At 37.7% G+C, this 25,174-nt stretch overlaps 1 protein-coding gene and 1 long non-coding RNA gene across 2 annotated transcripts; one reads left to right on the top strand and one right to left on the bottom strand.

The window, feature by feature from the left end:
- Window positions 1-139: 139 nt before the first annotated feature.
- On the bottom strand, window positions 140-2,581 carry LOC112845384 (uncharacterized). The gene is made up of 4 exons (XM_025904796.1): window positions 2,381-2,581; window positions 1,473-1,541; window positions 1,163-1,309; window positions 140-538 (listed from the first exon to the last, which is right to left on the bottom strand). Exons 1-4 carry the CDS (start codon window positions 2,579-2,581, stop codon window positions 320-322), a joined length of 636 nt encoding a protein of 211 aa, XP_025760581.1. The 3' UTR covers window positions 140-319.
- A 1,654-nt stretch (window positions 2,582-4,235) lies between these two features.
- On the top strand, window positions 4,236-7,339 carry LOC109200375 (uncharacterized). Its single transcript, XR_002060547.2, has 4 exons — window positions 4,236-4,963; window positions 5,994-6,064; window positions 6,465-6,615; window positions 6,708-7,339. It is a non-coding gene; the product is annotated as an uncharacterized LOC109200375 (long non-coding RNA).
- The last annotated feature ends 17,835 nt before the right edge of the window (window positions 7,340-25,174 follow it).

Raw genomic sequence — 25,174 nt, 5'->3', positions numbered from 1 at the left:
CCCTTTATTATCTACAAAATTCAACATTAAGCCTTGATCTGTTCTGTTATTCTTCTTTTTTAAAAAACATTTTATAGCCTTCCAGTGTTCTAAAAATTAAAAACAAACACAAATCTAAGATTATTATGTAGACTTTTTAATATATAAATACTTAACGCTGGAAAATACTAAAACTGTTAACTATAATACAGAACTTAACAAAATATCATTAAAAATTATAAATACTGATAGGAAAAAAAATCATTCTTTTTAAGTTATAAAATACAATCTCTCACATTTTTGAACAAAGTGAACAAAGGAACTGTACATTTTCTTTAAATTATTCGCACTGATATTTTTGAATATGTACAATTTGCTTTCCGCTTATTTTAACTGTAACTTTGATTACTGCCTCCTCCAGTTCTTTATCGAAGGGACTCCACAGCTCGCTTTGAATGTAGAGGCTCTTTCCATTGTCCAGCAACACCTCCAGCTGGTTTGGCATTTCTGCCGTGGCCACACCAATGATGATGATGTCAGCACTGTCCTCGACATTTCTCTGTTAACACAGCATAGGCACACATTTAGCCCAGAAAACATTGTTTTTTTTTATCCAACTAGAAAAAAGAAAACCTATGGTCATCACGTGGTTTCACTAAGTCACCAAGACACATACATACACACATTATGTCTTGATGCATGCTCAATCATCCAGGTAAGTAAATTCCAAAATGGTTAATTATGTTCACCTGGAGAAAAATTCACCACTCGCCCCTACGGGCGGTTTATCCTTCAAGCTCGGGTCCTCTACCAGTGGCCTGGGAGCTTGAGGGTCCTGCGCAGTATCTTAGCTGTTCCCAGGACTGAGATCCCGCACCCCTATGTCCGGTTGGCTAACCAACCGGATATAGTGGTACGCAGTCCCAGGCCACTGGTAGAGGACCCGAGCTTGAAGGATAAACCGCCCATAAGGGCGAGTGGTGAATTTTTCTATCTATCTATCTATCTATCTATCTATCTATCTACCTACCTATCTATCTATCTATCTATCTATCTATGTAGTGTTTGTGTGTGTGTGTGTGTGTGTGTAAGATAATATAATATATATAATGTTATGTCAAATTTGAAAACCTAGTTTTAAACATTTGATGATAAGACAAACAAAGGTTTAGCTTCTTCATACCTCAATCTGTGTAAATGCTGTACTATGAAGTTGTACTCCATATGAGGACTGTTTCTGCTTAACGTGAGAGAGACTGATGTGGTCTCCCACGTTCACGCTGTTAACAGCTGCCTCCCTCCAGAGGCACACTGCCATGGTAAACCCATCCTGAAATCACAAGCATGACAGAATTAAAGATTCATTAATTAAATAATAACAAGTCCAGTAACTAGAAAAAAAGCTCACAGCCTCATACATTCTGTACCAGCAATGTCAAATTTGTCACATTAGTTTAACCATTTTCAATATAAAACTTAAATTCCACCATTACCTCCTTCAGCTGGAGGTTTTTAAGGGGAACGTGTTGTTTTCCCGACAGCACCTTCTTTACAGCAGAAATCTGAAAAGTAAATTGAAATTTAAGGTCAGTAATAATCAGTGTAGTTATCTGTGATAGGTTTTTATTTCTTCAGTAGTCTGTTTAGATTATGTTATGGTTGTTGTTAAGTATTCTGCATATGCCATTTATCTTATCAGAAGCAGTTTTATCTGTATCGGTTATTAGGATGTTTTTCATATACTGTGATTATGAAACAGGTTGTAGGAAATCCTTCTATAAACAATACATTTTGTAACTTAAGTGACAGCAACATAAATGAAAAGTTTGCCAGTTTCAGGTATACAAAATCTATTTGTTTTCCATTATGCCCAATTGAGGGTAATTTTTGACCATTTCTGTTATATCTGCTTTTACTTTTATTATAAAGGATATATTTTGATGAAGACTTTTGTGTGAATTTATATACAGAAGTGTATAAAATAATTATTCTGTTTGTTTTTATTATCAAGTAGAGACTGTTCATTAAAATCTAGCCCTTACAATACAAATGTATGTAGGCACAATGCAAATTGGCTGCAAAAATACCAGAAATGGTCTGAGGAAAATATTTTTTAAAAATTGTGCTTAACAATCTTAACAGAATTTAGTCTCTGCTTGACAGCAAAAACCAAAATTATTTTAACTGTAAAAAACCCCGGCAATAATGGGTTATTTGGAAACCTAAAGCCACAGGGTGGCTGTGGCTACAACGTAGCTTGCCATCACCAGTGTGTGAATGTGTGTGTGAATGGGTGGATGACTGGATATGTAAAGCGCTTTGGGGTCCTTAGGGACTAGAAAGCGCTATATAAATACAGGCCATTTACCATGTAAATTCTGATGGAACCACAAATACTTACCTCCACCACCTCCCCTTGAACTGTCATGAGTCCCCCATTTGTGGAGCTCATCTTGAGTGGGGTGAGAGGAGCAGGAGGATGCAGAATGTCGTCTGCTTCTTTCACAAGGTCTTCCCTCACAGTTAGGGTGGGTGCCCGAAAAAACTGTGTTTTTGCTGTGACATTGATGTTGTAAGGGGGGGGCCGTGCCCCTGAGTTCATGGCCTCTCATAATGTATGACCCCCCCCTGCTGGACTTTAGAGGCATATTCTTCAAACATTGTGATCTTTGTCACAGTCTGGCCATCAGTGATCACCGCAATGGTGTTCTTCTTAGTTATCAGGGGTGTTGCTGTTCCCTCTTTGAAATCCCAACTAGTGACCCTTAGCTGGTCACAGGACTTTAAAATTTTCATGTGCAGTGGGGGTGGCCGGAAATATGGCGTGTCAGGGCGGTTGTTCTGAAGCTTTGTCAAAGCCATTCTGAAAAAAAAAGCAAGACAAAAAATATTAAGGGGTTAATACATTTCTGTTATAGCAAGGGTCATATAATATGGTAACACGTGTAGCTTTTGTGCAGTCTTTTTACTTTCTGATGTCAAACTAAACTCATAATACCTTTCTGAGGTTCCTGCGTAAAAATGACAGGCCAAAAACACAGGCCTGTCTAAAAGTATTTTTTTTATATTTTATACAATGTTGGTTTTAAAATAAAGCTAACAGTTCTAAGACTTAATTGAATTAATCCAAATATTACAGCAGAGACAAGTTGGTGAAAGTAACTTAGGACTGAACTCAAAGTCAATGTTTTTTCTCACCAAATTGTTATTCATTTATTTTTTGTATTTTCTAGCATATAATCTCCTTTGAAAATACTGACGATAAAGAAGAAATCATCATATGAAGATTATCTGTGCAAAGATTGACGCTGCTGAAGTGAAACAGTGAAATTACAGTTCTATTTACAATTCACAATTTGGTCTGTGGCTTTGAATTTCTAAAGAGCAGAGATGATTTAACTTTATTTAAATGCCTAAATTGTTTGTTGTTTCAGTATACTTTGAACACCCCCGCCCCCCCGCCCACACACACACACACACACACACACAAACATAATGCACTTGCAGTCTCTGTGGCTGTGGCTCGTTCTATTGGTCCCCTGTGTTAATCATTTGAGCTAATAGAACGACAGTAATGTACCCTGTTTTCACGTCAGTCTCACTCTCTGTAACTGCGCAGAAAATGGCCTTTTTTTGACGAGTAATGCCTCTGAGGCATTGTGGGAAATGAAGTTATTCAGAATATGGTTTCCAATAGGTTCCATTAAGTCTTTTAGCTTAACTCATATTGGTTATTCAGTTTTTGTATAGTTTAATTGAGAAAGTGCTAGAAAGTATTGTTGCCAGGGCAGACTTCCAGCCTTAAACAAATTTAGAGACTCACAGCTCAAACTTAACATCTTAAAGTTTATAAAACTGTTATAGATCTTGAAGATTTTCAAATTCCTTAAGATCTTAATATTTCATATAAAAAATTAGGCCTGAAATTATTTTTCATTTAAACATTTAGATCTTTTTTTCAATTAAATACCCATGAGACAATAAGTTCATCAAACTATGACACCCACTAATACATTACTGTCAATAGTAAATGTGAATTTATCGATAATGAATTTCTCTTCAATAGAAACATTAACATAGGAAAAAGAAAGAAAAGTCTGATTAATTTTTTGGTACTTTGACAGTCTTTATATTGCCAGCAAGTTAAATGGCTAGAACTTGTGTCTTGCCCTATATTGTATTGCATTGTACATATTATAAAGGTAGTAAAAAAAACAAAAAATTCAATACTTACGTTTTATGAACTTTAAGAACAGTAAGAGCCGTGTGTGTCCCTCGAAGTATCTTTGAAAGATCAAGAAAGATGAAAAAACCTTCCCGCCGGTGTTGAAGTTACAACTTGTGACGTAATCTGTTGTCACCCGCCCTGATTGGCTAACTACGATTGTTGTGTTTCGTGATTGGACTTCCTTGTGTTGATTTTACGTTTGCTTCAGTGTTTTTTTTTTTTGTTTGTTTGTTATTGTTTTCTGGGTGAACTCGTCTAATTTTAATTATGGAATTATCATTACTATTTTATAAGTCTCAAACGTAAAATTTAAGGTTTATAAAATCAGGGCTTTGGAGTTGACGTCACGCCGCGTTGCATTGTGGGAGCATGCCAGCATTTTTGCAGGCCACGAATCAAAACGGACACTCGTTTGGAAGGAAGATTGCTACGAACCGTACTTAAAAGCAGCTCAAAAGAAAAAGAACTTTATAGAATCAAATTGTGTCGGATACGAAGACACGGTACTTGCAAAAAAATAGCGTGCATTAGAAATGTGGACCCGTATGAAATAACGGCAGTGGAGCAGAAACCCGAAGACCAACCGGTATTGACGTAGCCTGATATATTTTCGTACCTGTGGGGTCAGCGCATAAACGGCGTACCGGTTTCGCAATTATAAATCTCTGGAGGCGCACATCCGACTAACCAATGGTTGGGTACAGATTTGGCTATTTTTAGACTCCACGTTGTGAATACGTCCTCATTCAAACAAAGGTAAGTCAGTTTGAGTACTGCCAGTAAAATGCATTTGATTTCCCTCCGAACATTCAGATTAGTGCAAGCATAAATTCATCCCTGAGGGGAAATTGAAGTGAGAACATGTGGAGGCTCTGTTAGATGGATAACATAGTGACTCCAGTCCAGAAAATGCACTAATTAATTCGTATTTATTATAAATAATTCTAATTACACGTCTTGCTTGCGTGTTTGTGTGTTGTGTAACTAAAATACATTTAGTTTAGTTTTATACAATGATTAATGACCTGCAGTCTTTGATCGTCACTTAAGTCGAACTTTATGTGTTCTCTTATAAATCATACACAAAATGCCACATTAAAAAAAAAAGGTTTTATTATCATTTTGACACTTGAATTAAATGTATTTCCAGAAATAACTTTTGATACTTAGGGTAATTGAATATCAGTAACTTGTATTTAAGTGCTATTTTTTAAAATTACATTTTAATAAAGGTATGCTATTTGGGTACTCTGTAGGACACTGAAAAAGGTCAGAGAAATTATACTCTGAGAGACTTGGTAAACAATGCATGCATGGTGGTCAATTCAGTTCAGTGTTGCTGTTTGTCTACTTGTAAAAAGATGAGTTCACAGAATTATAAATGACTCTGACTAACTCCAGCTTCATTTTGAGTGCCACAGGCCTCTGCCTCTGAATTATTGTCTAGCCATTGTCAGTGTGTGTAAGACTGCCTCTCTATGTGCTTTAGTGCAGACAGAGCTTCGGGACCCTGTTGTCCTTATTTCTGATCGGTGTTGGTGTGTAGCTGACAATGCGTTGTCTAAGCTTTGCTTTGCTCTTTCAAACAGCGCATTAATCAGAACTGAAGCTGCAGGTTGTCTCTTCACACCTACACCGAGACAGAGTAACAGTGGGACAAACCCAAAGAGCACTAAGTGCTGAGATTCATATTCAGGCCTGACCCTTTAATGTTCTTTTCTAACCTGCAATAAATAATATGTTATATGCTTGTTTGATAAGTATTTTTGTTATTGCTTTTTTTCAGGGGTTGGAACCAGCTATTAAAATGGTCATCACCAGACCAAGGCTCAATCGAGTCATGGAAGGAGGAATCAGGTGAGATAGTAATCTACTGTTATATACAATATTAGTGTACAACAGTAAGGTAACATGCTCCAAGCACAATAGACAGTGCGATGTTTAAATATAATTAAATATAACATTCTATAGCAGCTATTCACAAAAGTAAAGACAAACAAACATAAACAGTAAAACTTGTAAACAGACCAAAAACTGTCAGACATTGACAATCCAGTTAAAAGTGATTTAAGTGATGAGTAAAGTGCTCTGAATTTAAGTGCTCAGGTGCAAAACTATTGTGTGCGGGGTAGTTTTTAAGTGTATATATTGTTGTTGTTATTATTATTATTGATATTATTATTATTGTCATTATTGCACAGATGACTTTCACAGTGCCTCATTTTACCCTCATATTATTATGTGAGGCATTTAACAGAAATAAACTGCACAACGACTTGGCTGGTGACCCACTTCACATCTCCTTGCTAAACACTGGAGAATCATGCAAAGACTTTGATGTAACAGACTGACCTATAACAGCAACCGTGGGCATCAGTGATGAGAAGACCTGTGTTGAGACAGCATTGGTGAGTGTGCTTTCTTACCAGCAGCCCAAATTAGCCACAACATCTGTAAACATTTACTAAGATCCTCCTCTTTACCTGCCACTGCTACTCAGTGAGTACAGGCTGGACCCCACAGAGTGTGTGCATGTCTGCAGTGAGGATGAACTCTTCCACCTTGAAAGTACAGACGACATGGCAAATAAGATTGAGACAGCAACAGGAGAACAGGCAGCTGACCAGGAATGGCATCAGCTCCACAGGCCAAGATTACATCTTCATATTTAAGAGGTTTGTTATATAAAGGGCGTGAAACTGTGCAGAGAGAATCCTCAAAGGAACGTGACAGACTGCAGATGTGAGCACAGGGACAGACATGGAGTTTAACGCAGCTGGAGAAAACTGCAAATTGAAAAACTAACGATAGGCCTCATGGCCTCGTTGTCCACCCTGACGCTCCCTGGCTTGGTTCCTCACCAGATGGGTTGATCTTTGATCCATCTGCACTGCCACCGTTTGGACTGCTTGAGATAAGGTGTCTTTATGTGAGGAATTATGTTCACTTCAGATACCTTCAACTAAGAATGGCACCCTGTCTCTCTGTAAAAGTCAGTTGTACCGATTATGTTGACACAAAGTTAACAGCAACATCAGAGAGAGCGTGGACTGGTGTTACTTTCGTGTTCACACGCTGATGCACTTCTCTCTTACAGTTTTTTCTGAATGCTTAAACCCTAACTGTGATTCTTATAGCACAATTTCTAAAACTATTAATACTTATAGCAAAACCATTCGCTGAGTTTGCAAAACTAAAAGCACAAACACTGCTTTGCACTCAGTTTGCCATTTTGTAACACACACTTTGCAAACCTGTAGCTACAATCCACTGCACAGCACTCTTTTTGCAGAACTGTAAACACAACTCACTGCTTTACACTCAATTTCCAAAGGATCAACACACTCCTAGTAAAACTATACACATTTATGGCCATTATTTACACTATTTTGCCAACTGTCTGGCACACTTTCACATGTGAAAACTTTTTTAGATAATTAGTTCACTTTGCAATCAGCCTAAGCACTATAATACAGGTAAGCTCTGTGTGTGGAGTACAATGGAGGGAGCAGGAAGAGTGAGAAGTAGAGGCTGAGGAAGAGGACGTGGAGGTGAAGAAGTAGGACGAAGAGGACAACAAGGACAAGGAGGAGCAAGAGGAGGACGAGGAGGGGGGAGAGGAAGGGTAAGAAGAGTAAGAAATAGAATTGCTGATGACATCAGAGCTACAATAGTGGACCATGTAATCAACCATGGAGTGACCCTGAGGGAAGCTGGCATAAACCGGTCCGTGGCACAAAAAAGGTTGGGGACCGCTGGACTAGAGGACATTTCATTTGATGTAGACGGAATTTTGTGGCCAGATCCAAAGAGATGACACAATGTAGACTGATTTCTTTTGTTTCCTCAGTAAAATTACTATTTCGTTTTGACTTGAAAATAAACACTTGTGTTTGTTTTGATGTGTGTGAATAAACACCAGTACTTGAAGTTTGGATCCCTCTATGATTACGGATGTATGACAAAAGTATGAGCTCAAACTGACATAGCCTACCTTGTGCACAGAGAAAGCAAAAGCCAGATGTGTTTTGTATTCATACCATCAGTGTATAGTTGGCGCATTGTGTGCTTAGTAGATGATGGCTTGTGTGTACTGTTTGATACGAAAACACCATTTTTACGAAGGTGTGAAGAGTTAATCTAGCTGTGTTCGCTTTTGCAAGAGAACTACAATGTTTTGATAATTGGGTGACAGGTTTTCTTATTTGTGTGTAGAGTTTTGCAAAAATAGCCAATAGTTACAAAAAATGTGCTTAAGCAATCAGAAAAAACTGTAAAAAGAATTTGATTTCTATTGTGTGGTCTTAAAAGGGAACAGATGATTGAAAGATGCCAAGTTAAATGTTTAGTATGTTGGTCACACCACACACATGCACTCTCCAGTTTCTTCTTCTCATCTAATGCAATCTTAATGGTAAATCAACAGAGTGCTTGGTTGCATAATTAGCTGTGCATATATTGAAATAAATGTAGGTTTTCCTTATTCTTGGCAGGAAAAACATATATTCAAGTGCAAATCAGTGCAGTTCATAAATATGATTATGTAAACATTATCAAAAGAGCCAAAGCATAGTTCACAATATTTACATTTGAGGGGCTAATCACTAAAATCTGAATTTCATTAAAACCATTTTTTACATTTACTTGTTAAAAGTTGTTGTTTGTTATCAATAATTAGAGTTCTAATCATTTACATCATATATAATCTACTTGAACCAATATAAAATTATTTACTATGAAAATAGTGCAGTTACAAGCACGGGTCAGAGCGGTGCCGCTTTTTAAAACATTTTGTTGAATTCAATCAGTGGAATAAATACAAGACTATAGCTGCTGCAGAGGTCTCGTAGCTTTAGTATATGAGGTGCCCTATCTACCAGATGAGCAATCTAAATGCCAAGTGAACTGTGCAACTTCACTGACAGTGAAATCTTTAGCCAAAGTTTTAACCAGGGGTTTGTTTTGATAATACTTAAGAAGCAGACGTGTCACTGCCATCACCGTTCAGAGGGATAATGGTGTCAAATACTTTGTTCGCCTTGATGTTTCTAATTGCTCTCTCCACATGTATCATTAGACGTGAAATCTTCTAAGTGAATAGTGTGTGGTAATAAATCTTATCATTCGATTCAGGGTAGTGTGGGATTTGTACTGTGAAAACATTTTAATCTCAGTATTCAGACATGGGTGTCAGAACACTGAAAATACACTTGGAATCATGGTTCCAATCATCTCAGGAGAAAATGCATATCCCAATTGCATTGAGTAAGGTGCACCAATTTCATGATGATGATTTTTTTTTTTTTTTAAAGAAAATAAATGTGTTGACATGGTTTTTCTGCCAATTTTTCACAGTTGAGCAACAAGTAGTTTTGAGGTAACGTCATCTTGTTCTGTTTATTTAAAAAAAAATTCAGTTTTGTGTCATAACTGTCATAAATGTTCACTAAGTTATGACATTTTTAACTAGATATATTTTTTTGCTATGATATAGAATTTGTGCTAAGTTATTATATTTCTGCTGAGTCACACTGTTTTCCAAAGTTGTCACTTTTCTGCTAAATTATAGTATTTCTGCTACAATGTTATAGTATTGTATACCAAGTTATACTGTTAAACCATTTCTTCCAAATTGTTATGTTTGTGCTAAATATTAACATTTCAGCTGAATTACAATACTTCTTCTATATTATACTATTTCTTAGTATTACAATATTTCGGCCAAGTTGCATTTCAGCTAAGTTTTTAAATTTGTACTAAGTTGTTATGCTTCTGCAAAATGATTAAAAGTTCAACTACTTTTCAAATACTTATTTCAGCTTCTTCAGCTGTTTTCAGCAGACAGCTTCAGCTTTACAGCATCCACACTGCATTTTCGCAGGAAATGCAAATTTTTCTAGTTGTGTGGATGCCCTTAAAGGGCTTCCACACTATTGAGTTCCTGTTTCTCTTTATTCTTTATTATTATTGTGTGGATGCCCTAAAGGGCTTCCACACTATTGAGTTCCTGTTTCTCTTTATTCTTTATTCCACTATATTATTCTAGTTGCTTCCGTACACTTTTTGGCACTTATCTACTCCCTCAGTTTTCAGCCGATTTTCTCCGTTCAAACTCTAAACTGTTCTGCTCTTTCTGCTAATGCCGGCTATGACTTTTGGTGTTTATTACTGTTATACTTTTTAAAATATTACACTTTTTTCCTTTAATTTGTCCCATTGAAATGAATGGGAAACTTCCACAATTCTGCTAAAACTTGCTTGTCTTTCAAACTTAACTACGTTCTCATGCTTTCACCTAGAAACTCCATTCAAACTTTAAAATGTTCTCAGATTATTGGGCTATTCCTGTCTGATTCAGCTTTTTCAGATCTTCTACCGTTTTAATCTTATCTCTCTTTAAGTTTTCAGTTGCAAAATTGTGATTTTTCAGAAAATACATGCGTTGCTATGGTTGCTATGCAATTAAGTCAGAGTGAGTGCTGGTCGGTTCTGAATTTTCTCTTCATGTCTAAACAACTTCTTCCTACTCACTCAATTTCCACTCAATCCCCACAAATTATACATCAAAACGTAGGTATTTTTGCTGGCTTTCAGACAATGTCACTATCTTTGTTGTGAGGTTTACCGTTTTTTCGCAATTTGCCTCGGAGTGACACAAGGTCTGACAAGTCCCCATTCAAAGTCTATGGGGAGGTTTTGAAATTCAGACCTGAAATTCTGTAACGGGAGGCATTTTCAAATTGCCATATCTCTTTAACAAAGCAAAGTTAGGACATGAGGCTTGTGCCAATATATCTTCAGACACTGCTGACACTCACAGTGCAAGCAGTTTTTACAATTATCTTATCATTGAGCAATGAATTACGTTTGTTTGAGGGGTGAAAATCTGTCCTTCTCTCAGTCTTCAAACTCTGGAAATGAAGCCGTTTCTTCTCTCGTCAAATCTCCGCGATGGAGGCACAAAGAGCTATGAAAATCGCAGTGAAAGTACACCAAAGTCCGCTGATTCACCCAGTACAAGAATTATGCTTCTATCCCTCCTAGTTTTTGAGTTACACGACGTTTTGTAACTCCAAAAAACGGCGTTTTTCGCCTCTCACCGCGATCTATTTTCTGACTGCCCAAGTATCTGTCTTTCAGACCGCCGCCCCCTTTCCAGGTGGCGCAATCAGTAATGACACGGCTCTGCAGCTCAAAGGTCGTGGGTTCAATCCCACCTTGGTCCACGTTTTTTTTTTCACTACAAATTTATACACTATCACAGACCTGTAATTTATATTGCTAATCTATTACAATTCTGCAAAGTTTTATGATTTTAGCAGCTTTTCTAATATGGACCTCAGATTCTTGTTAACGCTCCATGGCAGAAACAAGTACACAGCCTGATGAAGCAGACTGAGGCAGTACCTCTGATTGGTGAATTTGAGCAGAACCAGGCTGTTCTTTCATTTCATTTCTTTATTTATTTCACACATGGTTCAACAGTGTTTCTTTTTCTACATACAGAACCTTCTGCCTCTTTTCAGCAGAAATTCTGCTCATTCACCTCATCTCTTGTGTTGGAGTGCCCTCTTGTGGCGCCTTTTGGGTAGTGCCTTAGTAAACGTGAACACTGCAAAGAAGTGGTATCAGACTGGTTTGTAGTGGAGGAATTTGTTGCCAGTTTCTTTCATCTTTAATCTGTATTCATGTTATAATGTAGTAACTTTTGTGGCACAAATACCACAATATGGCAGAAACACTATGTTTTGGCACAAATACTTTGATTTGATATACTTTACCTTCTTCACCCCTTTTCAGCAAAATTTTCATTTTTTTCACCCCTTTTCAGCACAAATTCCATTTATTTGGGCTGTTTTCAGAAAAAAAAACCTCTTTTCAGCAGAAACTCTGCTGATTCATCTCTTTTCAGCGCAAGTTTCTGCTTCTTTGCCTCTTTTCTGCAGAAATTCTGCTGATTCACCTCTTTTCTGCAAAATTTTCAGCCTTTTCACCTCTTATCAGCTTCTGCTCATTTCAGCAGAATTGTCCGTCTCTCTACCTCTTCTTTGTAAGAGTGACTTTGGCTCAGGGAAATGAATAGCCACCTTTGAGCAGACATTCTGCTGATTCATCTCTTTTCAGCGCAACTTATTGCTTCTTTACCTCTTTTCTGCAGAAATTCTGCTGATTTACCTGTTTTCTGCAAAATTTTCAGCCTTTTCACCTCTTCTCAGCACAATTCTCAGCAGCTTCTGCTCATTTTAGCAGAATTGTCGGTCTCTCCTCCTGTTCTTTGAGAGAATGAGTTTAGCTCAGTGAGATGAGTAGCTGCCTTGAGACCAGGAGGGCCAGGTTCGAATCCTGCTCAGGGCGACATGTTTTTTTTCACCACCATCTTTAATCCGTATTCATGTTGTAATGTAGTAACTTTTGTGGCACAAATACCACAATATGGCAGAAACACTATGTTTTGGCACAAATACTTTGATTTGGTATACTTTACCTTCTTCACCCCTTTTCAGCAAAATTTTCATTTTTTTCACCCCTTTTCAGCACAAATTCCATTTTTTGGGGCTGTTTTCAGAAAAAAAAAAACTCTTTTCAGCAGAAACTCTGCTGATTCATCTCTTTTCAGCGCACGTTTCTGCTCCTTTGCCTCTTTTCTGCAGAAATTCTTCTGATTCACCTCTTTTCTGCAAAATTTTCAACCTTTTCACCTCTTATCAGCACAATTCTCAGCAGCTTCCGCTCATTTTAGCTGAATTGTCGGTCCCTCCTCCACTTTTTTGAGAGAATGAGTTTAGCTCAGTGAGATGAGTAGCTACCTTGAGAGCAGGAGGGCCAGGTTCGAATCCTGCTCAGGGCGACATGTTTTTTTCCACCACCATACAACTCTTTGCAACTTTTCATCTTTTTCAGCTTTTCAGCAGACAGCTTCAGCGTTAAGGCATCCACACAGCATTTTCGCAGGAAATGCAAATTTTTCTAGTTATTATTATTCTTCTAGTTATTCTTCTAGTTGCTTCCGTACACTTTTTGGCACTTAACTACTTCCTCAGTTTTCAGCCGATTTTCTCAGTTCAAACTCTATACTGTTCTGCTCTTTCTGCTCTTTCCGGCAATGACTTTTGGTGTTTATTACTGTTATACTTTTTAAAATATTACACTTTTTTCCTTTAATTTGTCCCATTGAAATGAATGGAAAACTTCCACAATTCTGCTAAAACTTGCTTGTTTTTGAAACTTAACTACTTTGTCATACTTTCACCTAGAAACTCCATTCAAACTTTAAAATGTTCTCAGACTATTGGGCTATTCCTGTCTGATTCAGCTTTTTCAGATCTTCTACCGTTTTAATCTTATACCTCTTTAAGTTTTCAGTTGCAAAATTGTGATTTTTCAGAAAATACATGCGTTGTTATGGTTGCTATGCAATTAACTCAGAGTGGACACTCATCCATTCTGAATTTTCTCTTCATGTTCCAACAACTTCTTGCTACTCGCCCAATTTCCACTCAACTCCCACAAATTATACATCAAAACGTAGGTATTTTTGCTGGCTTTCAAAAAATGTCACTATCATTGTTGTGGGAGTTATAGATTTTTTGCAAATCTCCTCAGAGTAACACAAAGTCTGAAAATTGTCCATAGAAAGTCAATGGAGAGTTTGTTCAAAATCACCGCTGTATTTCTCTAATGAGAGGCATTTTTAAATCGTCATATCTCCTTAACGAAACAAAGTTGAGACATGAGGCTTGTGCAAATATATCTTCAGACACTCCTGATGCTCACAATTCAAAAAGTGTTTTATCACCTATTACCGTTTGGCCATGAATTACACTTGTTTGAGAGTAGGAAATTCATGCCTTGCTCAGATCTCTTCAGATTTAAAACTCTGGAAATGAGGCACTTTTTTCTCTCATCATATCTTTTTGATGGATTTCCACAGAGACCTGAAAATTCCCATGACTGTTCACCAAAGCCTGCTGTTTCTTACGGTGAAAGAATGATTTTGATGCTCCATATAGATTTAGAGTTACAAAACGTTGTTTGAGGGCAAGTCAAGGCAGTTTTGCTTCGCCTCTACTCAGTTACAGTGTATTACAAGTCATATATCTTCAATAATTTATATTTTATCTCTGAATTAAGAAGACCTGCAGATTCCCCCATCTCTTCTGAACAAAACGGTGTCAGAACGACCATTCTAGCCCCTACGGTTAGGAAATTATGGCCATTTGTTCGAGGGGAATCCTGAATGTCAGAAATACACTGAAGAAAACTCACACCTCTCTCTGTGTCTGTGTGTGTAAGGGCTGATTACAGCAGGTGCAGCTAATTTAACTGACCTAGATATACCAAGCCCAGACTCTTAACAGCTCCTGTTCACTTTGCGCTCTGTGTATGTGTGTCTGTATCAATATTTCTCTCATGTTAAAGTATTACTCCTCCATAATAGTATTTCTGCTAAATCAAAGTACTTCTACTACATCTTAGTACTTCTGCTCAATCATAGTATTTCTGCTAAATCATAGTATTTTTGCCAAGTCATGGTACTTGTGCCAAATCATGGTTTTTGTGTCAAATCATGACATTTCTGATATATTATAGTATTACTACTAGGTGGAAGTATTTCTGTTATGTTATAGTATATATGCTGAATATAGTATATCTGTCAAATCATAGTATTTATCCCAAATCATAGTATTTATGCCAAATTACAGCATTTCTGCCAAAAGGCAGAAATAGTACCTTTGAGCAGAAATTTCTGCCAAAAAATAGTATTTATGTTAAAACATAGTATTTCTGCTAAATCATAGTATTTGTACTGAAACATAGTATTTCTGCCCAATCATAGTATTTGTACCCAATCATAGTATTTCTGACATATCATAGTATTTGTGCCAAATTATGGGATTTTGCCAAAACATGGTACTTGTGCCAAATTATAGTATTTGTGCCCAATTAATATTTCTGTTATGTTATAGTATTACTACTATGTCGTAGAATTTCTGTTATGTTATAGTATATCTGCTGAATAAGGTATATGTGCCAAAACATAGTATTTATACCAAATCATAATATTTGTGCTAAAACATAGTATTTCTGCCATATTGTGGTATTTGTGCAAAAACATAGACTGTCTGCAACATAACAGTATATCTGTTATGTTATAGTATTACTACTAAGTCACAGTATTTCTGCCAATTCGTAGTATTTGTACTAAATCATACTACTCGTGCCAAATCATAGTATTTGTTGCAAATCATAGTATTCAAACCAAAATATAGTATTTGTACCAAAGCATTGTATTTGTATGAAGTACTGTATTTCTGCCAAATCATAGAATTACTGCAATTTCATAGTATTTTGAGGAATCCCTTTTGTGATAGTATTACTTCTAAGTCATAGTATTTCTGCTTTGTCATAGTATTTGTACTAAAATGTAGCATTTCTGCCAAATCATAGAATTACTGCTATCTCATACTATTTGAGTGAAATTACAGTGTTTCTGCAAAAACATTGTATTTCTGCTAAATCATAGTATTTCTGTTATCTTAGAGTACTTGTACTCAATTATAGTATTTGTGCCAAAGTTTAGTATTTCTGCCAAATCATATTTATGTGAATTTGTACACTGTAATATCGCTGTATTACGTAGTGGCTAAGTAGGAGGCTGACTGTTACTAAGTGCATCAGTGTACATAGGTCATCTCTTGTGTTGGAGTGCCCTCTTGTGGCGCCTTTTGGGTAGTGCCTTAGTAAACGTGAACACTGCAAAGAAGTGGTATCAGACTGGTTTGTAGTGGAGGAATTTGTTGCCAGTTTCTTTTCATCTTTAATCTGTATTCATATTGTAATGTAGTAGTACCACAATATGGCAGAAACACTATGTTTTGGCACAAATACTTTGATTTGGTATACTTTAGCTTCTTCACCCCTTTTCAGCAAAATTTTCATTTTTTTCACCCCTTTTCAGCACAAATTCCAGCTTTTTTGGCTGTATTCAGAAAAAAGACAACTCTTTTGAGCAGAAACTCTGCTGATTCATCTCTTTTCAGCGCAAGTTTCTGCTTCTTTGCCTCTTTTCTGCAGAAATTCTGCTGATTCACCTCTTTTCTGCAAAATTTTCAGCCTTTTCACCTCTTATCAGCACAATTCTCAGCAGCTTCTGCTCATTTCAGCAGAATTGTCCGTCTCTCCACCTCTTCTTTGTAAGAATGACTTTGGCTCAGGGAAATGAATAGCCGCCTTTGAGCAGAAATTCTGCTGATTCATCTCTTTTCAGCGCAACTTATTGCTTCTTTACCTCTTTTCTGCAGAAATTCTGCTGATGCACCTCTTTTCTGCAAAATTTTCAGCCTTTTCACTTCTTCTCAGCACAATTCTCAGCAGCTTCTGCTCATTTAACAAAATTGTCAGTTTCTCCATTTCTTGTTTTTGAGAGAAAGAGTTTGGTTCAGTGAGATGAGCAGCTGCCTTGAGACGAGAAGGGCCAGGTTCAAATCCCGGTCATGGCAAAACCTGTTTTCAGTTTTCTCTTTTGTTCTTTTGTTCTGCCTCTTTTCTGCAGAAATTCTGCTGATGCACCTCTTTTCTGCAAAATTTTCAGCCTTTTCACTTCTTCTCAGCACAATTCTCAGCAGCTTCTGCTCATTTTAGCAGAATTGTCGGTCTCTCCTCCTCCTTTTTGAGAGAATGACTTTAGCTCAGTGAGATGAGTAGCTGCCTTGAGACCAGGAGGGCCAGGTTCGAATCCTGCTCAGTGGGGCATTTGTTTTTTCACCACCATGCAACTTTTCATCGTTTTTAGCTTTTCATAGTATCATAGTATTTCCACAAAATATTTGTATTTCTGCTACGTTATATTATTACTGCTCATAGTATTTCTGCCAAATTTTGGTATTTGCTCCAAAGCACAGTATTTCTGCCAAATCACAATATAACTGCAAAATAAAGGTTTTTGAGACAAATCATAGCGTTTGTGCTAAATCCTAGTAATTCTGCTCATAGAATTTCTGCTATGCTGAGGTGCTTTCTGCTAGATTATAGTTTTTCTGCTAAATCAAAGTATTTCATGTAAATCATACCAAGTCCCAGTGTTTCTGCCAAATCATAAATCATAAATAATGTGGCGTGTTGGGGTAACAGCTAGTTCTCTCCCATCATGCCTTGGGACATGTGCTGCTGTTTAGATGTTCTTGTTTCATTGTTTATGGTTACGTTACTTTTAACTGTTGTCTTGAATGTTGTGTTTATACTATGGTACAAAGTCACTGCCAGTTATTGTTTTATAGGAAGGAACAATGCAGTACCATAAGTGAGTTCTGTTATGTTGTTATTGACCCTTGAAGCACATTGTAGAACAAGCAAGTGTTTAATAAAAAGCTTCTCCTACCAGCTTGGGGTGGAATTACAAGCTCAAGCTTTCCCTGTGTGCTTATTTGCAAGACTTGTATGTGCCATAATAATTTTAATAAAGCAATGTTAAGATGAGATGCTTGTTCCAATTCATCTTCAGACAGTGCTGCCAGTCACGGTTGGAGCAGTTTTTACTGTCATCTTACTGTTGAGCCATAAATTACGTTTGTTTTCCAACTCTTAAAATGAAGCCGTTTCTTCTCTCGTCATATCTCCGCGACGGAGGTACAAAGAGCTATGAAAATCGCAGTCAAAGTTCAGCAAAGTCTGCTGATTTACCCAGTACAAGAATTGTGCTTCTATCCCACCTAGTTTTTGAGTTACACGACGTTTTGTAACTCCGAAAAATCGGCGTTTTACGCCTCTCACCACGATCTAATTCTGACTGCTCAAGTCTCTGTGTTTTAGGCACCCGCCCCCTTTGTGACCAGATCTCATTTGGCTCAGAGGGTTGAGAAGCTACTGTGAGACCCGGTGGCAGAGGTTCGAGTCCTACCTGTGACAGCTGCTACACATCATCCCCACTTGCATGCACTCTGCTTTCTTGACACTCTTCAGTGTACCCTTACACATAAAGCCATCTCCATCAAACGCGTCTACACCGCTTTTTTAGCAGATAATTCTGCTTTTTCGCTTGTTTTCAGCAACTGCTGATGCTGATAGCCCTCCTAGTTTTTGAGTTACACGACGTTTTGTAACTCCAAAAAACGGCGCTTTTCGCCTCTCACCGCGATCTATTTCTGATTGCTGATCTCTTTGTTTTTCAGCCGCCTGCCCTTTTGCCAGGTGGCGCAATTAGTAATGACACGGCTCTGCAGCTCAAAGGTCGTGGGTTCAATCCCACCTTGGTCCACATGTTTTTTTTTTCACTACAAATTTATACACTATCACAGACCTGTAATTTATATTGCTATTTTTTTTCACTACAAATGAGTAGTGCAAAAACATACTATGTCTGCAACATCACAGTATATCTGTTATGTTATAGTATTACTACTAAATCACAGTATTTCTGCCAATTCAAGGAGGCTGACTGTTACTAAGTGCATCAGTGTACATAGGTCATCTGTTGTGTTGGAGTGCCCTCTTGTGGCGCCTTTTGGGTAGTGCCTTAGTAAACGTGAACACTGCAAAGAAGTGGTATCAGACTGGTTTGTAGTGGAGGAATTTGTTGCCAGTTTCTTTCATCTTTAATCCGTATTCATGTTGTAATGTAGTAGTACCACAATATGGCAGAAACACTATGTTTTGGCACAAATACTTTGATTTGGTATACTTTAGCTTCTTCACCCCTTTTCAGCAAAATTTTCATTTTTTTCACCCCTTTTCAGCACAAATTCCAGCTTTTTTGGCTGTTTTCAGAAAAAAAAACTTTTCAGCAGAAACTCTGCTGATTCATCTCTTTTCAGTGCAAGTTTCTGCTTCTTTGCCTCTTTTCTGCAGAAATTCTGCTGATCCACCTCTTTTCTGCAAAACTTTCAGCCTTTTCACCTGTTATCAGCACAATTCTCAGCAGCTTCTGCTCATTTCAGCAGAATTGTCCGTCTCTCCACAACAACTTTTTGCAACTTTTCATCTTTTTCAGCTTTTCAGCAGACAGCTTCAGCGTCAGGGCATCCACACAGCATTTTCGCAGGAAATGCAAATTTTTCTAGTTATTATTATTCTTCAAGTTGCTCCCGTTTTTTCGTCCGTTAACTACTTCCACAATTTTCAGCCGATTTTCACCGTTCAAATTTTAAACTATTCTGCTATTTTTGCTAATTCCTGCTATGACTTTTGCTATTTTCTGCTCTTATACTTTTTAAAATATTAAGCTTTTTTCCTTTAATTTGTCCCATTGAAATGAATGGGAAACTTCCGCAATTCTGCTAAAACTTACTCTTTTTTGAAACTTAACTACTTTCTCATACTTTCGCCTAGAACAACCATTCAAATTTTAAAATGTTCACAAATTATTGGGCTATTCATGAATGATTCAGCTTTTTCATATCTGTTACCGTTTTCATCTTATCCCTCTTTAAGTTTTGAGTTTCATCTTTGTGATTTTTCACAAAATACATGCGTTGTTATGGTTGCTATGCAGTTGGTTCTAAGTGAGCCACTGTACCTTTGGCAATTTTCTCTTCATGTCCGAACAACTTCTTGCTACTTGCTCAATTTTCACTCAACTTCCACAAATTATACATCAAAACGTGGGTATTTTTGCTGGCTTTCAGAAAATGTCACCATCATTGTTGTGAGATTTATAGAATTTTGGCAAATCTCCTCAGACCAACACAAAGTCGCAAAACTCTCCATAGAAAGTCAATGGAGAGCTTGTTCAAAATCACCGCTTGATTTCTGTAATGAGAGGCATATTCGAATCGTCATATCTCCTTAACGAAGCGAAGTTAAAACATGAGGCTTGTCCCAGTATATCTTCAGACACTCCTGACGCTCACAATTCAAGAATTTTTTTCTCACCTATTACCGTTCTGAGATGAGTTACACTTGTTTGAGGGTAGGAAATTCGTCCTTCGCTCAGATTTCTTCAGATTTCAAACTCTGGAAATGAGGCACTTTTTTCTCTCGTCATATCTTTTTGATGGATTTCCACAGAGACCTGAAAATTTCCATGACTGTTCACCAAAGCCTGCTGTCTCTTACGGTGAAAGAATGATATCAATACTCCAAATAGATTTAGAGTTAGAAAGCGTTGTTTGAGGGTAAGTCAAGGCAGTTTTCGCTTGCCTCTACTCAGTTATGGTGCATTAGAAGTCAAATATCTTTAATAATTCATATTTTAATGATAAATTGTAAACACTTTAAGATTCCCCCATCTCTTCTGAACAAAACGGTGTAAGAATGACCGTTCTAGCCCCTACGGTTAGGAAATTATGGCCATTTGTTTGAGAGGAATCCTCACTATGAGAAATACACTGCAGAAATCCTGTCTCTCTCTGTGCTGAGTGTGTAAAAACGGCTGCACCTGTTTTGGCGGGAAAAAGTACACAGCCTCTCTGATTGGTGGATTCAAATTTAGCAGCTCCCAGGCTGCTTGACTGACCTAGAAACTTGCTTGTCTCTCCCTATGTATGTGTGTGTGTGTGTGTGTGTGTGTGTGTGTGTGTGTGTGTGTGTGTGACAGAGAGAGAGAAAGAGAGGGCGAGACAGAGTTTTTATGGGAGCATCTTATTGTATGATTTAAATTCAATATATTTAGACTGGTTGACTGAATTTGATCCTGTGTGTGTCTCTCTGTGCATGTGTGTTTCCATATGTTTCCATATTTGTGATTGTGTGACTGTTACACTTTTTTTGCTGAGTTTTTTTTTCATTTAACAAGTACATTTGAAGGACCCTTAGCATGTTCAGCATTTTTTCAGCTGTCCATTTTGCTTTTCCAATTTTTCTGTTTAAGTTATTACTATTGTGCTGAATCATACTATTTCTGCTATTTTATAAGATTTGTGCTAAATATAGTATTTCTACCCAGTATAGTATTTCTGATTAATTATAGTTTTTCTACCAAATCATATTACAGTATTTTTGCTTTTTATACCATTTTTATAGGATTTTTATATTGCTTAATATAGTATTTCTGCTTTTTATAGGATTTGTGCTTAATATAGTATTTCTGCTTTTTATAGGATTTGTGCTTAATACAGTATTTCTGCTAAATGTAGTATTTATGCTTAATCACACTATTACTATATATTTCTGCACGGCTTCCCAGCCAGCCAATCATATCTGGGGTCTGCCCTTTCTTCTCTCGTCATATCTCAGCGACGGATGTACAAAGAGTAATGAAAATCGCAGTCAAAGTACACCAAAGTCCGCTGATTCACCCAGTACAAGAATTATGCTCCTAGTCCACCTAGTTTTGGAGTTACACGACGTTTTGTAACTCCAAAAAACGGCGCTCTTTGCCTCACACTGCGATCTAATTCTGACTGCTCATCACCCTGTTTCCCAAGAGCTCACTGTCTTTCCCAGTGGCGCAGCTGGTAATGACACAGGTCTGCAACCCAAAGGTCGTGGGTTCAACTCCACCTTGGACAACATGTTTTTTGCCCTACAAATTAATACACTATCACAGACCACTAATTCATATTCATCATTTATTACAATTCTGAAAACTTTTTACCAGCTTTTCTAATATGGACCTCACATTCTTCTTAACACTCCATGGCACAAATACTCTTCCCTTTAGGCTCTGTGAATGTGTGTGTGTGTATCAATATTTCTCCCATTTTAAAGTATTACTCCTCCATAATTGGATTTCTCTTAAATCAAAGTACTTTTACTACATCTTAGTACTTCTGCTCAATCATAGTATTTCTGCTAAATCATGGTTTTTGTGCCAAGTCATCAGAATCATGTTTATTGGCCAAGTATATGTGCATACAAATACAAGGAATTTGGTTCCGGTAGATGGTGGCTCTCGAGCACAGCAATGTAAATCTCACACACACACACACACACACACACACACACACGCACACACACGCACCCACACACACACACGTATCTATATTTACATTACACATGCATACACATACATACACAAAGCTGTGTAAACCAACTATAAATAACTAATCTAAACGTATATACATAAAATACAGAAATGAAATGAGGTGGAATGAATACTACAGAATGTACATAAGGTGCAGTTGCAGTCTGGCAGTGGGAGCAGTGTGACAGTTCAACTGTTTAGAAGGGAGATGGTGAGGGGAAAGAAACTGTTCCTGTGTCGGGTGGTCCTGGTCTGCAGGCTTCTGTACCGTCTGCCAGAGGGCAGCAGATCAAAAAGTCTGTGTCCAGGGTGTGAGGGGTCTGTGATGATTTTCCCTGCCCGTTTCCTGGTTCTTGAGAGGTACAGATCCTGGATGGAGGGCAGGGGGGCGCCGATGATCCTTTCTGCTGCCCGTACAGTCCGCTGCAGTCTGCACCTGTCCTGTTTAGTGGCTGCACCATACCAGACTGTGATGGAGGAGCACAGGACAGACTCAATGACTGCAGTGTAGAACTGGATCAGCAGCTCCTGTGGAAGACTGTACTTCCCCAGTTGTCTCAGGAAGTACATCCTCTGCTGGATCTTTTTGAGGATGGAGTTGATGTTGGTCTCCCACTTCAGGTCCTGGGAGATGGTGGTACCCAGCAACTTGAAGATCTCCACAGTCGACACAGGGCTGTCTGATATGATGAGGGGGGGCAGAGTTGAGGGATGTCTCCTGAAGTCCACTGTCATCTCTACAGTTTTAAGAGTGTTCAGCTCCAGATTGTGCTGACTGCACCAGAGTACCAGCCGCTCAACTCATCATAACATTTGTGTTATGTTATAGTATTACTACTAAGTGGAGGAATTTCTGTCATGTTACAGTATATGTGCTGATTACAGTATTTCTGCCAAATATAGTATTTCTGATTAATTATAGTTTTTCTACCAAATCATATTACAGTATTTTTGCTTTTTATACCATTTTTATAGGATTTTTATATTGCTTAATATAGTATTTCTGCTTTTTATAGGATTTGTGCTTAATATAGTATTTCTGCTTTTTATAGGATTTGTGCTTAATACAGTATTTCTGCTAAATGTAGTATTTATGCTTAATCACACTATTACTATATATTCCTGCCAGCTTCCCAGCCAGCCAATCATATCTGAGGTCTGCCGTTTCTTCTCTCGTCATATCTCAGCGACGGATGTACAAAGAGTAATGAAAATCGCAGTCAAAGTACACCAAAGTCCGCTGATTCACCCAGTACAAGAATTATGCTCCTAGTCCACCTAGTTTTGGAGTTACACGACGTTTTGTAACTCCAAAAAACGGCGCTCTTTGCCTCTCACCGCGATCTAATTCTGACTGCTCATCACCCCGTTTCCCAAGAGCTCACTGTCTTTCCCAGTGGCGCAGCTGGTAAGGAAATTATAGCCATTTGTTTGAGAGGAGTCCTCACTATGAAAAATAGACTGCACAAATCCTGTCTCTGTGCTGCGTGTGTAAAAACAGGTGCACCTGTTTTGGCGGGAAAAAGTACATAGCCTTTCTGATTGGTGGATTCAAATTAAGCAGCTCCAGGCTTTTTGACCCACCTAGAAACATACAGGAAACACTGTATGTACAGCCCCTGTTTGTTCACTTGCTTCTGCTGCTGCTGCTGGTGTGTGTGTGTGTGTGTGTGTGTGTGTGTGTGTGTGTGTGTGTGTGTGTGTGTCTGTATGACAGAGAGAGAGAGAGAGAGAGCCTTTTTATGGGTGTATCTTATTGTGTGATTTAAAATCAATATATTTACACTGGTTGATTGAATTGGATCCTGTGTGTGTCTCTGTGCATGTGTGTTTCCATATATGGGGCGATCGTGGCTCAAAAGTTGGGAGTTCGCCTTGTAATCGGAAGGTTACCGGTTCGAGGCCCGGCTCGGACAGTCTCGGTCGTTGTGTCTTTGGGCAAGACACTTCACTCGTTGTCTACTGGTGGTGGTCAGAGGGCCGGTGGCCCAGTGTCCAGCAGCCTCGCCTCTGTCAGTGCGCCCCAGGGTGGCTGTGGCTACAACGTAGCTTGCCATCACCAGTGTGTGAATGGGTGAATGACTGGATATGTAAAGAGCTTTGGGGTCCTTAGGGACCATAAAAGCGCTATATAAATACAGGCCATTTACCATGTCCATATTTATAATTGTGCAAGTTATTACTATTATGCTAAATTACAGTATTTCTGCTACTTTTCGGTGTTTGTGCTAAATACAGTATTTCTGCTAAATCTTAGTATTATTGCTTAATCATATTATTTGAGCAAAATCATAGTATTTGAGCATATTCTTTCTATTTGTGCCATAGCATAATATATTTGCTGAATTACAGCATTTCTGCTATGTTGTAGTATTTGTCCTAAATCACAGTATTTGTGCAATGTTTAGGTATTTTTGTTTAAATAAAGTATCTATGTAATCTTGTACCATGTTTGCTAAAATCCTGTATTTCTGAAAAGTTATCTTGTTTCTGCTAAGTTACAATATTTATTCTAATTTCTGCTGCTAAGTTCTGCTATGTTATTGTATTTCTGCCAAGTATTATGTTTTCTTTACGTTATTGCAGTTCTGCTAAGTAATTACATTTTTGCTAAGTTCTTATGCTTCTGCAAAGTTATTACAATTTTTTGCAAAGGTTTTACAACTTCTGCAACTTTTCAGCTTTTTCAGCTAGTTTCAGCTGACAGCTTCAGCTTTACAGCATCCACACTGCATTTTCGCAGGAAATGCAAATTTTTCTAGTTGTGTGGATGCTTTAGGCATCCACACTATTGAGTTCCTGTTTCTCTTTTTTATTGTGATGCTTTATGCATCCACTATTGATTCTTTTCTTTATTTTTATTATACTTTATTATTATTCTAGTTGCACTTTTGTACTTTTTTGGCACTTATCTACTTCCACAATTTTCACCGATTTTACCGTTCAAATTTTAAACTATTCTGCTATTTCTGCTAATGTGCGCTATGACTTTTGGTATTTTTGTATTATACTTTTTAAAATATTAAGCTTTTTTCCTTTAATTTGTCCCATTGAAATGAATGGGAAAC

The sequence above is a fragment of the Oreochromis niloticus genome, unplaced genomic scaffold (assembly GCF_001858045.2).
Source record: "Oreochromis niloticus isolate F11D_XX unplaced genomic scaffold, O_niloticus_UMD_NMBU tig00007187_pilon, whole genome shotgun sequence".
NCBI lineage: Eukaryota > Metazoa > Chordata > Actinopteri > Cichliformes > Cichlidae > Oreochromis > Oreochromis niloticus.
The sequence above is the reverse complement of the archived record's forward strand: the minus strand, read 5'-3'. Positions and strand labels throughout refer to the sequence as shown.

Excerpts from the sequence above, each read along its gene's own strand:
- LOC112845384 (XM_025904796.1), bottom strand. The coding sequence starts at position 2,581 with ATGAACTCAGGGGCACGGCCCCCCCCTTACAACATCAATGTCACAGCA. Across the intron at positions 1,310-1,472 it reads AAAACCTCCAGCTGAAGGAG|GATGGGTTTACCATGGCAGT; the intron begins GTAATGGTGGAA and ends TTGTGATTTCAG. Across the intron at positions 539-1,162 it reads CAGCATTTACACAGATTGAG|AGAAATGTCGAGGACAGTGC; the intron begins GTATGAAGAAGC and ends CTGTGTTAACAG.